The 15,651-nt window shown below is 44.2% G+C and overlaps 2 protein-coding genes across 12 annotated transcripts in view; both read left to right on the top strand.

Moving 5' to 3' along the window:
- The window catches only part of SMARCD3 (SWI/SNF related BAF chromatin remodeling complex subunit D3), a 78,600-nt gene extending 67,007 nt beyond the window's left edge, over positions 1-11,593 (top strand). For all 11 annotated transcript variants that reach the window (XM_088053154.1, XM_088053145.1, XM_088053152.1 and 8 more), the window contains 4 exons: positions 3,786-3,921; positions 5,986-6,108; positions 7,338-7,439; positions 7,537-11,593. In XM_088053154.1, coding sequence (XP_087909280.1) covers positions 3,786-3,921; positions 5,986-6,108; positions 7,338-7,439; positions 7,537-7,590 — 415 coding nt within the window. In that variant the 3' untranslated portion in view covers positions 7,591-11,593. The remainder of the gene's footprint in view (positions 1-3,785; positions 3,922-5,985; positions 6,109-7,337; positions 7,440-7,536) is intronic.
- Positions 11,594-12,727: 1,134 nt separating this feature from the next.
- LOC102101246 (voltage-gated inwardly rectifying potassium channel KCNH2) overlaps positions 12,728-15,651 on the top strand; it is a 6,242-nt gene continuing 3,318 nt past the window's right edge. Inside the window, exon 1 of the mRNA XM_088056010.1 lies at positions 12,728-13,076. Coding sequence (XP_087912136.1) covers positions 12,728-13,076 — 349 coding nt within the window. The remainder of the gene's footprint in view (positions 13,077-15,651) is intronic.

Below are 15,651 nucleotides of genomic sequence, written 5' to 3'. Positions count from 1 at the left end.
CCGGTCTTCAGCTCAGACTCCCCATCTGCTCATTCTCTCTCCAGCAGGGCAGGGGGAAGTGTTGAAAAAGTTACAGGGAGCGAAAGACAGTATATAACAAATGGTGATAATGACGATGATGGTGTGATGGTGATGGTGATGAACAAAATCCAACACTACAAGGAATACAGATGAAAACTATTGCACAGCACCAACTGACTGATACCCAGCCAGACCCTGAGCAGTGAACACCTGCCCCAGTTTCCTGCTCACTCTGGTGCCACATGGTTTGGAATATCCCTTTGGTCAGTTGGGGTCAGCTGTCCCAGCTGTGTTGCTTCCTGGCTCCTTGTCCATCCCCAGCCTCCTCGCTGGCGGGCAGTGTGAGGAGCTGAAAAGGTATCGACACGCTGTTAGCAATGATCAGCAATAATGAAAACATCTCTGTGTGACCAACTGTTTCCAGCTCTTCTGGTTTAGGGCAAATTTTGGGACAAAACCTCTGAATGGCATCCCACCTGAAAAGCAAATTCAAGCAGCCCTTCCCCTAACTGGTTCAGGAAAAGATTTCCTTAGGGAAAAGTGAAAAAAACTGTTTATTTAACAAGCAAAGTATTCACAAGCATAAAAAAAAAGAGAAAATAATAATATTAAACAATAAAACCTCTCTCAATTCTAAAGAGAGGGCAAATTCCGAAAGTCCTTGTGGGGTGTAGCTTGGCTCGCTCACCCTCTTATCAGTCCTACTTGCTCTGAAAAATGCCACGTCCCAGACCCTGGTGAGCCACAGATGTGAGCTCCCGGTCTTTTTCTGGGTTTTCAGTCCCAGAGCAGGCTTGAACAGTTCCAAGAAAAAGAAAAAGCCACAGTCCAGGGAATTTCTCTGCCTCAGCTAGCTAAAAAAAACTAAGTAAAAAAGCAAATGAGAGCCCTCTCCCGCTCTCCGTGCTGCAGACAACACAGTTTGTGAGAGAGAAATGCAGGGAAACAAATGCAGTTCCGCTGCAGACAAACTCTGCACTTCTCTCTGGTTCCGTTTGCTCTTGGAACCAGTCTTAAAGGTGCAGAACTTCATATCCAGTGTAAACGGAACGGACAACTGGGGATACAAGCAACAAACATATAGTCACCCCAGGACACCAGCACAAATTCACAACACAGCCTCATACCAGCTACTGTGGAGAAAATTAACTCTATCGCAGCCAAAACCATCACACTACTACAGGGAATTTTTCATTACTAGTGATTGTAAATATATGTGCCCTTAATTCAGATAAATCCTCAGGCCTGCCTTTTACAGGAATATCAAGTAGATCACAATTATTCATTCTAGTTTTAGAGGATATGCACAGAGAGGAAATTGTGAAGTATTCTAAACTAATTCTAGAAATTATAATAGTATTGTAGCATCACTCTCTAGGCACCTTTGAAAAAAAGGAAGAAACAATGCAATGCACTGAAATGGACATAAAGTAGAGATGAACAAAAAGTCTGATCTTGACAAATATTTTAAATACCAGGCAGACTCAAACCTGCAGAATGCAATTAAAAATACAGATTCTGTAATGGTTTCTGATTCCCACAATACTGAATGCATCAAATTTAAAACGGGTAGAAGTCAAATCTCACCTGACCTCAAGCTAGAAGTGGAGATTTTCTTGAGTTGCACTTCTAATTGCAGTTGACGCAACTGAAATCAGAGGCACAAAGAAGAACCTCTGTGGGATTTCCATTTCTGCAAAGAAGCGAGACGTCTTCCACTCTATTAAAGAATACAAGCAGACTGCAAAGCATAGCTCTCCAATATTCTTTTCATACAAACAGGTTATCTCTGGCTTCCCCCTTTTTGACTACCATCATGACTTTTTACAAACCAATTCCTTATAGGGAGTGAATTGCCCATGCTGCAGTGAGTTTCTGTTGCCTCTCACCCTAATGTCATGCACCTCCAAGGGGAGGCTGGCCCTGTCTGTGCTTCACCAGTCCATATGTCACATGCTCCCAGGGAATCTCCTTTTCCCTTTTGTTCTCCAGGCTGGAGAAGCTCTAGCAGCTTCTCTCGGCAGGTCTCTGCTCCAGCCCCCAGCATCCTACTGGGCCTCTGTGGGCCTCGCTCCAGGGTGTCACATCTTTGTGGTCCTGTGCCCACCAGTCCAGATCCAGTTTCACCAGCGTGGTGTAGCAAGGAGGAGCCTCTTTGCTGGCTTGTGGCAGCACCTGCGCTAATACAGCCCCTTTTGCAGCTGACCTTTGCTGTGGCTGCCCTACCCCACAGACTCCTCCTGCACTTGTTGTCTGTCCATCAGGGCCTCCGAGTCCTCTCCTGCCAACCTGTCCCCCTGCACGATGTCATTCTATCCCAGGAGCAGAGCTTTTCCTGTGCTGACCTTTACCATGCTGAAGTGCCATTGTGTTTCTGTGGCCCGTCAGGATCCCTCTGTCCAGCCCTGCTGCCCTCACTGACTTGGGCTCAGGACCCTGGGAGGCCTGAGGACAGGACTCGGCCAGGAGCAATGGAGCCAAAGACAACGTGGAGCCTTCTCTGTGGCTTTTGACACGAGTGGCAGAGCCAGACCCAAACCTGAGTTTTCCCTTAGCTTTCCTTCTGCTGCTCATCTTCTTGCAGGCTTCCTCACAGCATCACAGATTCTCAGAATGTTTGAGGTTGGAAGGGGCCTCTGGAAGTCATCTGGTCAAATGCCCTTCCCTGCTCAAGAAGAGCCACCTGTAGCAGGCTGGCCACAGCCATGTCCAGACGGCTTTGGAGTGTCTCCAACATGGGAGACTCCGGGCTGGGGTAACAGCAGATGGGCTTTGAGGGTCTTTCTGCAACTTGTGCTATTGCTTGGTCACCCTTACAGTAAAAATGCATTTCCTGGTGTTCAGATGGAGCCTTCTGTGTTTCAGTTTGAGCCAGCTGCCTCTTGTCCTGTCACTGGGCACCACTGAAAAGGTCCTGGCTCTATCTTCTTTAAACCCTCCCTTCAAGTTTTGGTAAGTTCCCTCCCCACCAGCCTTCTGTTTTCTAGGCTGAATAGTCCCAGACCACTCAGCCTTTCCTCAGCTGTGAGATTCTCTGATGTCTTAATCATCTTCATGGACCTTTTCAAAATTCCTGCCAGGAGCTCCATATATCTCTTGCACTGGGAAGCCCAGCACTGAACACAGTACTAGAGGTGTGTCCTTACTGGACTTGAGAATAGAGAAGGATCACCTTCCTCCACCTGCTTACAGCTCTACTAGTGCAATTCCACCTCTGGAAGTTCTTCCACTCCCCCAAGTCTGTCAAGCTCAATTACATCCTGAGCAATTTTTTTTTTAGTACCTACTGAAGATGCACATAACCCACACATTTTACAGATAGGGTTGAGAAGCCAGGATTTTTATATTACAGGTGACAGTGATTGAAGTCTGATTTACCAAATACTGAAGACTGTTTTCTTGTTAAGAAACTTTAGTCTAACAATAAAGTAAGTGTTAAGTCTAAACACTGGCAAGCTAAATACAAATTTAGGGCAGGACAAGCCAAAGAATGATACTAGTATTTAGTGTAACAAGTCTCAGGAGGATGTTAGAAATTAAATTTGATGATCTGGGCAAAAGCTCCAGCTCAAAAGTATTTGAAATCTGACTGACAAAAGATGAGAGAACATACTAGAATATGAAAATATATAAAGATACCCTGTTCTTAAACTTTTTCACAGCATCTGCAACAGGCTTTATTGTAGAGTGAATTCTGGGCTGGATGGAAATTCATTCTGATTTATTATGGCAGTTCTTATGATCTTGTGTTGTACTCTCTATAGTGTTGACCCCAACGATCAGAAGAAGACGGCTTGTTACGACATAGATGTAGAAGTTGAAGACCCATTAAAAGGCCAGATGAGTAGTTTTCTTCTCTCAACAGCTAACCAACAGGAGATAACAGCATTGGATAACAAGGTATTAGCCCAAGAGTAAAGTATCCCATGGTACATGTACTCATTGTGTAGCTTCACATGTGTTTTGTGTCATGTGTCAAAGACAGTAATGTTGTGAGATGGGGACTTGTTAAGGGCATGTGCTTTCAAGGGACGAATCAGTCAAATGCAGTGGGAGTACATCAGCGTGAATGGCATTCCCATTTAGGATTTGATCCTAGGCCTGACGTGGTTGTTGTGGTGATGGAGTTTCACAGGTAGTGTACCGAGTCCCCTGACACTTGAAAACCACCAGAACTGTATGACTAACTTTTTATTGAGAGGTCATGATATCTTGCTAAATTGCAAAGCCAAAGCTAGGAGAATCTCATAGTCAGGTGTGGGTTTTATACTAACTGCAGAATGGCTCTCTGCATTAGGTGGAAACATGGAACATGCATGGCAAGAAAATCACTTGGAGCGCTTGGGCAGTTTCAAGTGTCAGTGGAAGAGGATCATGTGCACTTCAAATAATAATATCTATCTTAAGGCAGTAGTGGGTTTTACAGGCTGTTTTAGGGGTTCGTGTCCTAGGGGCTGTTAGCCAGTTCTGGCATGTGTCAATGGCTGATTTGGATCGGTAAGGGATAAACAAAAATGCCTTCTCAGAACAAGGCCCAGGTTCTCTTTGTTTACTGCTAATACAAACAAATATGTTTAACTATGGTCTTCATGCAGTTTTAAACGGGGTCTGGGTGGCAGCAATGCAATGGATTCTGGTAACTGTTGCAGTGTCTTTGCTGTCAGGCTCTTAAGGCCAGTCCTTTTCAGCCACTCAGTCAGTTAGTTCCCAGCCCATGTAAGCTCGCAAGCATCATGCATAGGGTTATTCTGCTTCCAGTCCCGCTCACCTTCTCTCCTGTCTGTGTCTACTCCTTTTTGAATATTTGCTGCAGCACAGGGCAAGCTGTGATCAGTGAAGTTACTGAAGTCACTTCAGGGTGAGTAGACATGGGCTGCTCCTGTTACCCTCTGTGCATTTCATTGCTGTGCTGCCATGGTGTCTCCTCCTGGGAATTTGGCGCACACCAATGGAGTTCACTGAGCGCAACTAGAGCATTTTGCCAAAGAAGGAATGATTTTAAGTTGGCAACAGCTCTCTTCTCTTAATGTACCATGTAGTACCTACACTAGTGGCCTTGTGGCATAACCAGATCAGGGTACGATTATTTTCTCCAATGTGCTTGTCATCTTGGCTGTTTTGGCAAAAGAGACGAATACATGAAACTAAACAAGATAGGTTTAGTATTTCAAACTAGAACGTTAGAAGAACAGGGTAGCAAATGTTGTGTCTATGTGCAAATGATTCATGAACTGTCCTCCTCCTGTTCATATTTGATGATATTATCCATTACAGGACCTTGACTCCAGTCTTCCCTGCTAGTTAATATTTCTGCCATAATATTTCTAAAGATATGATTCATTTTCTATAAACCTTCCATTTCATCCAAAATCATTTACTCATGATTTCTCATTGTTCACACTCTTCTTTTTGCAGCCATCGTGACTTTCATGGGCTTTCTCTTAAGAAAAGGTCTAGAAGTCATGGCTATTCATTTGACATGGACTTGATCAGGAAATAGCTGGGGTTTTTAAACATTACAGTAGGATGTTGAAGATGTGATGATGATAGTAACCAGGGGAATAACTGCTTTCTTGCACTGGGCACTGCTTAACTGCGTATTTATGCAGCACCTTTCCTCAAAGATCCCAGTCTTGGCAGGCAGAGTGATTCTACACAAGAAGTTATTACATTGTGCAGTAATGTGGCTTAGCTCTGCATGCCATGCAGAAGTTCAGTGCAGGAAGTGAAGGAGAATCCTGTACACACTTGCATTGCAGAAGTACAAGTGAAACCAAAATTTAGTGGCAGGATTGCAGTTAAGTTGCTGCTTTCTGAATTGAAAAAGCCCTAGGAAGGGCTGCATCAGTCTGTGGTGTAGAATTGTAAATTACCAGGTGTACTAAGATGGTAACAGAGCTGACCTGATGAGCACTGGAGCATGAGAGAAATTAAAGAATATCCGGTTTGTTTCTTTTCTGTCAGATTCATGAGACAATTGAGTCCATAAATCAGCTAAAAATACAACGTGATTTTATGCTGAGTTTCTCCAAGGATCCCAAAGGATACATCCAAGACCTTCTCCGGTCCCAAAGCAGGGATCTTAAGGTGAGCTAAGATTTGAAAAAGAATGCATAGTGGAACCAGAACGGAAGAATTTTATCTAAATGTACACAGAGTGTATAGCCAAACCTTTAGGATGGATAAGTGGTGGAAGACAGACAGTGAGTGGACTAATGAAATCCCAGAGTAGACAGTATGCAGGAAAGATAGTTTAGGTTGTATTCCAGTTCCAGTGGAACAGTGGTGTTTCATGGGAGTGGTAGGTTTATTTGTGGCCGGACAGTAAGTTTGAAATGCAGGGCTTTGTTCATGTATTCTATAAATTCAAAGCTGTGTCAAACTCAGCAGGAGCATCCTGTAGTATGAGAACACAATTTGGGTGTTTGTTCATAATTTAATCTTATCAGGTTATCTTTGAGATGTGCAAGTCCTTGAGCTTATCTTTGAGATATGCAAGAAATGGAATGTAAAGACGTTCAGTTGTCTGCCAGCAAAAATTAATAATTTGTTCCTCATAAAGTTTCATATTTTCTCTCTTTAACTGACATGCCTCAAAATTAGTTGTATTATTGAATCCATGAAATCATTTTAATAAAATTGTTGTGTCTTTCTTATATAAATGCCTATTGTTAACTGAATAGTCTTCCAAAAATCTACTGTTGAGATTATGGTTATTATTATTTATATTGTATTCAAAGGGGACAGGCATCTAAAAGCATGTTTAAATAAAGCAGTCTTTGACTTCAGGAACTTAAAAAGGTATTGTGGAGTTTCACAAGCTTTACACACGGAATAGTTGTTCAGAGTTTTCCCTGACTGACAAGTCACCCCATAAGAGCCTTTTCTATTAATGTTCTGCCCTGCTGGCATCAGAGTTGTGATTCCACAACACTGCTTTGCAAAATATTCCAATAACTATATTTACCTGTGATTCTGTGATGCTGAAGACATAAGAATGGTTCCACCCCCCTGCTGTCCTATCCCTGGAGGCAGATTGGATAGGGCTTGGCGCACCTGATCTAGTGGAAGGTGTCCCTGCCCATGGCAGGGGGTGGAATGAGATGAGCGTAAAGGTCCCTTTCAACACAAACCATTTGCTCATTCTGTGATCCTGTTTTGGCAGTAAGCACACATTGTCCATTAGCTTTGGGCTTTGAGAACAGTTCTGACCATTTTTATGTGTAATGTAGATAAATTTTCACTCTGGGTAAATCTGAAAGTTTCTCTATGTGGTAGAAGAGCTTTGGTGAAAAATGGTTTTATTTTTGTCACAGGTGATGACTGATGTGGTTGGAAACCCAGAGGAAGAACGCAGAGCCGAATTTTATCACGAGCCATGGTCTCAAGAAGCTGTGAGCAGATACTTCTACTGCAAGGTATGAAAGAAATATCCACACTGCTGCCTTAAAAATGCATCTCCTGCCACTGAGCAATTTAATCTGCTAAACTGTACAGTGTGTCTTTTTCTTTCAGATCCAACAGCGCCGACAGGAATTGGAACAATCTTTGGGAGTGCGTAACACATAAGTACTGCTCACAAGATTCTGTTGGCATCATGACCACCAAACCAGTGGACTTCTCAGTGTTACTTAGCTCACTGTTACACATGGACCTGCTTCCTGACTGGATGAGAGCGTGCCATCAACACACCAGTCAGAACACCAGCTTTAGAGTGACCCTTGAAAATCTTGCCCAGGACAGGTGTCTCAAACCATTCCAAGCCAGAGACAGCATCATGAAAGTGTCAGTGTGGAAGAAGACTAAAGGTTCACTCATCAACGCACATCGTTACGTTTTAGTGCAAAGTTAGACACTACACAGCAAATCCTAATGGCTATGCTTAGAATCATGGGTGGCACCGATGGGGGAGGTTGAGATGGGTGTTATAGGAGACTACAGGTTTAGAGAAATAAACGCAGTTCTTACCCTGTGGTACACAAGAGTCTCAAACAGTAACTGACCTGGAATTAGACAAGATAGTTTTTCTTATAGCTGTGGAATGCTTTGTATTCCTGAAGAGAGTTTTTGTTTCAGCTGGACCAGTGCAAGAAGCTGTCTCACTGTCTGAAAGAACAAACTGGGAGCATTTGCATCCTGGAATGCAGAGCCAGTCTGGAGGAGAAGACATATAGTCAGGCCATCTTTTCTGCAGATGCAAATAATTTCTCTTCCCCTCACCCCGGCAGTGAAAGGTAAAGTGAATCACATATCACTAGATGGGTATGACCCATACACGGTACTGAGACAAAGAGAATCATTCCTGGGATAAGAGCTTCTTATGCATCCTTAATATCAGTGGTATTAGCAACAAATGAGGCATTCTGAGAAAGCTAAAATAATGTAATGGTGCTTTGCTGATGCCTGCCTTTAACACAGCAGATGTTAACAATGCGTACATATGTAAAATACCAGATTATTTTAATGTTTCTGTGTGTGACTGTAGGGTTCATCACTGAAAAGAACTTCCTGATTCTTGGTGTAGAATCCAAGAAGCTTAACTTCATGTCACATGGTAGTTTTTTCTTTACTTCAAGAGGTTAACAGAGTCCCTGGATTGGTCTCACATTTTGATCATCGGTGAACTGCCTCTTACTATGAATTGTTTAGCTCTCCCATACATGATACGTGCTGGTTATTTCGGATGCTGTTGAGTTATAAAGCGCTATCAGCCTTAAATAGCACAGAGAACATATCCCTTGGAAATCATCTTCTTTGTAAATGTACAACAAATTCAGACAATGGGAATTTATGGAACAATTACTTGGAAGCAGGGACATCTTCCTCAAATCCTTCCCCTCCTCATTTTTTGTAGTGCACAGATGAGTTGTAATTAAAGGATTTCTAGTCCAAAAAACAGCTGCCAAAGTATAACTGTTCATTCGATGTGGCACTCAAAATCCTCTTCTAAGTTACTCTTTTTCACCTCCTTTCACTTCCTTGGAAAGAATCAAATTCACATGTGGTATGGAAAGAAGGCAGCTCTTTTGAATAAATGTGGTTTTTTCTCTAGTATTGCGTTTTCTGCTGTCTTTGCCAATTTCTCTCTTAGTTTTAACTTAAAAGTTTCTTCTGTTCAGTCACAGAAGAGATAGTCTTCTCTTTACCCCTGCATTTAATATCTTTGTTTTCACATTAATAGTGCCATAGCTTTTAGTCCATCATTTGTGTTCAGAGATGTCTTGGAAAATTTACTTTTGATTGAATTTATGTGATGGCAGTACTCTCACACAAAACCTGTTGGTGTGAGAAAAAGTATGACAGTCCCTCATTGTCTGAGGCCTTTTATTGGGAATGGCTTGATTTGGAATTTTTTCCCTTTTGTGTTAAAACCTCTTTCCACAGTAAAATGTGAAATCATGCAGTCTTAAACTGGTTATACTTAGGGGTTGTGAGGCTGCCACAGTGATTGACTAGAAATGTTACTTCGTTTAGGACTCTGCTAATTGGACAACAGGCAAGCATTATGAGTAAAAAACAGTGGGGGCCATCTGTGACTGTGCTTCCGTATTTGTTATGCTGCTGTGTCCGTTGTGTGCATGCTGCTCAGTGTATAAAACTCTTGTCTGTATGTGGCAAACAGAGCAGCTACATTCAGGGGCTATGCTCAGTCTGCAGGAATAAGAAATGCAGAGAAAGATAGGCAAAGATATGAGAAGGACTGAGATAGATGCCTGCAGAATGTCTGCCAGGGAATTCTGGGTTTTGAGAACCTTCCTGCTGAAGTAGCCAATATTTGAGAGTAATACCAGTCATTTGCCACAGCTGACAGGATACTGGAGTCCAGCCTGGTTTTAGAGCCTCTGAATAATTAATTGGATGGATCTGGTTCCAAGTCTCTTTCAGAGCAAATTAACAAAACTAATGTGGTGTTGGTGCCAGTGTTCACAACTGTGTCACTGAAAGCTGAAACTATCAAGCAGCAGTGTTATACTGAAAGGGGTGTGTGCATGAATCAGCCACTGAAGATGGCACTGGAGATAGCAGTCCAGAATCTAAATATTTCACTGTCTATAAAAAAAGACTGGTCACTACCTGTGAGTCTTGGGAATAGCTGTCAGGTGTCTTTCCTTCGGTTAAACTGGGGTTTGAGATTCTGATGCCTTTTTCCTGTGTTCAGGAACTGTTTGGGTGTTTTACTGAAGACAGAGAAAAATTTTGTCCTTTGTTCCACAGGTACAGCTAAGAGCTTGTGTGCAAAACAAAAATTTTATTTGAAGAAAAATAATGGAGCAATACTGGAAGCAACTAGACCAAGTGTTGCTTGAGCATTGAAAATGAAAGGTAGCGGCACCGAACAGTCAGATAATTATGGCAGACTGTGAATGAGGAATTCATTTTAAGTTCAGGATGGTTGTCTTTTTGTGTGTATAAAAGATGACAAGATGTTTCGGGGTCTTCAGTTGCCACAGTACAATACAGATCTATGCATACTGTAAAAAAACATTCTGTGCATAGAAGTAGTTCATGTATAGATGATAATATAGATTGTTAGAAAATAGGGCATCAAACTAGGAAAGGATTCAACAGAGTTCTGGAGTACCAGTAGTAGGGAAACGTATCTTGGAGCAAGAGTGTTGACACGGCAGGTTAGAAACAGTTTTATTTAGTCTTCTGGGTTGTTGGCCATGAGGCAGGAATCAGATTAAATGTTTCTTAGAGATTGAAGGGGAAGCAAATGTTCGGTTGTGGAATAAAGAGAAGAATACAACAGTGGGAAAGGAAATTAAAAAATGGAGCAGAGTGCCACTGAAGCGGCAGTAAGACGCAGCACAAGGTAACGTGCAAAGCACTCTTGGAAATAGCACAGCCCACGTGAGTCTGTGCATTCTGTGTGCTCGTGTGTGTGTGCGGACAAAGAGAGCTTTTGGGAGAGACAGTCACAGTCAGTGTGTAGCCTGGGAAGTGGGAGGCAAGGACAGAACCAAAAGTTTTGTAAGTAACTTTGAGACGCACTGTCGAAGCATTTTCACTGTTACCAGCAGGGATTCAGTTGTTCGACACAGCAGGGTTGGCAGCTGTAGTGCAGACATCGTCTCAGCTGGCAGGTTTTTTACACCACATTGTTTAGAACTTATCCTGTGGAAGCCAAGTGAAAATACTAGTGTATAAATCAATATTGGTGCATATCCTAGTGCTCCTAATTTTGCCAAAATGCTAATTGGGTATTTGGGGGTTGTTGGTCTGGTTTTGTGTGGAGAACTCTTTCATGGCAATACGAAGAGATAAGGAGAGAAAGAAGGCTCTTTTTTACTAAAGAAAGCAGTCTCCTTTCTGTAACTGCTCTGTTGTTTAATAGAATGTATCTGTTCTGCCAGATCCTGTATTATAAACATCTTTTCCAAACTCACTGAAGAGAGGAACTCCATTTAAAAAATACATCAGTGAGTTTGTGAGAGTGAGCAAATACGTGTATAAAGCATAGGGGGAAGAGAGAGAGAGACTCTCTCTACTCTGTAGCCACCATAGCCATTGTATGATGCCGAGTGATTCCTAGAACAGCTTTTAACAATAAATACTTTGTTTCTTTGTATCTCGTGCACTAACCTTATGTGTCTTAATGAAGACCTGTACCTTGGTTTCTTTCTGCTCCCGATAATGGTCTCTAGTGTTTGGATTTCTCTTCACTTGTGAATGCACACAAAGACATGCAAACACTTACAGGTTTTAATGGGACTTGACAAAGGTGAGAACTGTTTCACCTTAGATCTTTTTTGTGAAATCCTTTTTCTAGATTCCACCTTCAGCCATTTCCATACTCAATAAGTGAGAAGTCCTTTCCATTGGAGAGATGTGGCTCTTCTCCTGGACAGCCTAGAGCTAAAGCTTGGATGCTGAGAGGTGGTGTAGAAATTATACAGTCATCATCTCCACTGTGGTAGCAAATAGGTGGATGCCACTTCTATAGTGCTTTTCCTTAGGTTCTGCTTAAATAAAAAAAAAACAAATGGAGTTTCTTCTACTGTGTGTAATATGTCATTGTATCAGGCCAGGAGCTTCTGAAGAGGAGACCCCTGCGACCTGTCTGTTGTCAGTTTGGCTGGGAATATGATTTTGTTCCAGAGTGGCTGGAGGGCACTGGGAACATTTGTGGTTTGTCAGCTTTAGAGTTTGATTGCAAAAGTCACTTAAAAAAAAAAAAAGAAAAAAAAAGGCAACGAGGTTGTCAAACTGATGCTTTCAGACCTCACTTGACATCTTTGCTTTGTGTTGGAGGTTGTGGTGTATTTGCAGTGCAGGGAATGAATGTCCCCTTCCAAATTCAGCCCAGAGGACCCCAAAGGCTCTTATTTGGAATATTTCTTTACTTTCTTTCATTTGTGATAACATGATCTCCAAATTGCCCGGAGAAATGCCTTGATTTCTCCTGGAGAAAACCACGTGGCAGAGGCAGTTTGCAAAGGAGCCCAGAATTGTATTTGGAGAAGAGAGTGCAGTGTGTCCTGACAAGCTGTCTGCCTGTGTTCTTATTCCAGGAAAAAAAAAAAAAAACAAAAAACCTTGCACTATACCGAGTCTTTTTCAGTTCTTTCACTTAGAAAAGCTCTTCCTGACACCCAGGGAGCAGATGCGTTTTTCGTCAGGTGTTTGGACTGGACTGGAACCACTCCACAACTGAGGAATACTTCCATTTTTCCAGAAGGAAGCAGGAAAGTCACGGACTTCCATGTACGAATGGCTGGAGAGAAACTGGGAAGAAATCTTGCAACCTGTTGATTTATTGTGGTCTGGCATTTGCTCGCTCAATGCCCTAAATCTTGCCGCTGGCCGTGCGAGGGCTGAGCGGGGTCCCGGCGCCGCCGGCTCTGCAGAGACGCACGCGCGGCTACTTTCGGTGACTCGCCGGTGCCACCTGCTGGCGGAGAGCGGCGCTGCCGGCAGCGCGGGGAGCGCCCGGCGGGGCCGGCCCGGGGCTGCGGGAGCGGTTCGGGAGCGCCAGGCGCGGCTCCGGCTGCGGCAGCGGCAGGCGAGGGGACAGTGGAGGGGAGGGCGGGAGGTGCTGTGGCTGCAGCGAGGTTGAAGGTGAGCGGAGAACGGCAGGTCCCGGGAGAAGCCCCGAGGAGGGCGGTGGCGCCGGCGGGGTGCGGCGGGGTCAGCGTCGGGCGAAGGCGGACACGGAGCCGGGAAGGAGCTGCGGGGCCCGGGAGAGCCTTTCCCGGGAAACAAAACCTGCGGCTTCTCCCGCTTCGGCCCCGCGGCGAGGGGCAGCGCAGCAGAGCGGAGCAGCATCTGAGCAGGCCGGGCAGTGCTGGGGCGCAGGGAAGATGCGGCTGGGGATGGAGGTAGAGCTTGCAAGCTTCTTACATTTAAATGAATGTGGAAAGCAGGGAGAGAGGTGCTATAAAAGCACTGCGGGTGCTCGGGCAGGTGAGACATGACTCAGGGGAGAGAGTCGCTTTCCTGAGCTCCTGGAGTTTCAATTGCCTCTCTCGGGAGCAGTCGTGAGAAATTTCGCGTTTGGAGTTGGGATCCAAAAAGAAGGAACCTGAAACCGCTTTTTCTGATACATCCGTAAGTAAGGGAGGCCATATGAATCTCGCTGCTGTAAGCAGCCAGTAGCTCCCCCGGATATTTTAAGTATTGAAAACAGTGACTTGTATTTCCTCTGTGCACCAAGTACTTGGTTGTCCCGTGCAGAATTCACTGAGGCTGTGAATTGCAATTCAGAGCATCTTCAGGCTCCTGGTGCTCAGGGCAGTGGGGCTTGCTGTGCAGAAAACATCCCAGGCTGTCCGCCTTGGGTCTGGATGTGCATTTCCACAGCTCCTCAGAGTGGGAAAAGGCCAGGAGGGTGGTGGGAAGGGCTTTCTCCCAGGCCTGGGCATTCTCAAGACACCTTAACGTTTGTTTGTTGTCTTTTTGTTTCCCAGCCCAGGGCTAAGTTGGAGAAAAGGCGGAGAGGATGGTAAGTGGAAATTCCATTTTTAAATCTGCCCTTGAATTGCTGTTTCTCCCGGCAGATCTGTGCTGCCTAAAGTACAAAGGAAGAAGATGTTGGGAGTACCTATTTGTTCACCTGTTGTGCTTGGAAGAGACGTGAAATTGCAGGGAAGCCGCGCTTGCTGGAGTGACTGAAGGGAGAAGCACCTTGTCCGTATTCCCCCCACTGGCGCCTGGTGTGGTCCTTTCCTCTCTTGCTCCTTGTTTCCCTCTTTGTCTCTGCATCCCTCTGTCCTTGTTGTGTGTTCTGCAGTCTGTCTTTCTCTGTGTCCTTCTCCACACCTCACTCACGTGTCTTTTTTATCCCCTTTGGCTCTCTGCTGATCTCCGTGCCGTTGTTTCCCGCTGGATCCTTGTGTCCCGTTCCCTGTGTCTGTTCTTTTTCAATCCCTCTCATCCCAGGTTTTTTGTTTGAGTGGGGTTTTTTGTTTGTTTGTTTGTTTGTTGCTTTTGGTATTTTTGTTTTGTTGTTGTTATTTTGTTTTTCTATTTCATCCCACAGCCCATTCTTTTGTTCTTTCTTTTCTTCCTGTGTCCTCTCTGCCACCACTCCCTCTTTCTGCCTCTGGCCTGTGCCTGGGGTTTTGGGGGAGGGATTTCTGAGATCTGCCCCCCTTTTCTTGTTGCAGCAGAGCTCCTTTTTGGGAGGGGGTCTAGACCTAGAAAGGCTTCCAATAAAGCAGGGTGCTGCTGTCCAGGGCAGTTGGAGTTGTTCTGTGCCTTCTTTGGGGGTGAGGAGCAAAGGCTGAGGGGGACGGGGTGGAGACTGGGGGGCTCCCGTGTCCCTTGGGGCACGCCGAGGTCCCCGCCAGAGGGAGGCACACGCTGTGGCTGGAGAGGAGCAAGGTGAGCGGGGAATGGGGAGGGCTCGTGCTGGGTACCCTTGCCCAGAGGGGACCCCGAGCTGCCAGGAAATTGCCTGGGAGGGCTGGATGCAGAATCCAAAAACCTGTGGAGTTGGTCTGGTTTTCATGGTAGGTATTGGCAAGGAACAGGAATTGACCTCTCTAAATTCCCTTGGAAAGAAACCCCCTCTCAGTGCACTCCGTCCTTAGGGTTTTGTTATGTCAGGAATGGCTTAGGGTTAAGAAAGTGAGTTTTGTCTTTCCACCTCTTACTTCCCTGTAAAATGGGAGTGTATAAAACACATCTGTGCATCCCTGAGGTATTAAAATGCACCGAGAGAAATGTCTGTGCCAGAGTTCCGTAGAGACGAGCGCGTTCTGCACTCGGGGTTCGCTCGGGCTTTATGTTTTTGTCATTCTGACGTGTTAGCTGAATGAATTGGGAGAGTTTCCAAGGGAAAGAAATGCAAATTTCAAAAAGCAGAACATTAGAAAGAGAAATATAGAAATATATACATGTAAAAATAAATATAGGGGAGCTAGATAGATCTAGAGAGAGAGAGAGAGAGATAAAAAAGAAATAAATACAAGTAATCCCAATCTAGACAAGTTGATTAATATTCAGTATGAAAACTGTATGGGTAGATGCTAATATAATATATTTTAATATCTCTTATGCAACATATCTATGTGTATAAATAAAGAAGATCAATATGATAGAAATAAATATTAAAAATATTTAAATCAGGGGACTTTTTGTTTATTATTTGTATAGCGGCATGGCATTTAAATGAATAATACAGAA

Source organism: Pseudopodoces humilis, chromosome 1, assembly GCF_049639895.1.
Source record: "Pseudopodoces humilis isolate 2021_Gansu_Grassland_sample_001 chromosome 1, ASM4963989v1, whole genome shotgun sequence".
In the NCBI taxonomy this organism is placed as follows: Eukaryota; Metazoa; Chordata; class Aves; order Passeriformes; family Paridae; genus Pseudopodoces; species Pseudopodoces humilis.
The sequence above is the reverse complement of the archived record's forward strand: the minus strand, read 5'-3'. Positions and strand labels throughout refer to the sequence as shown.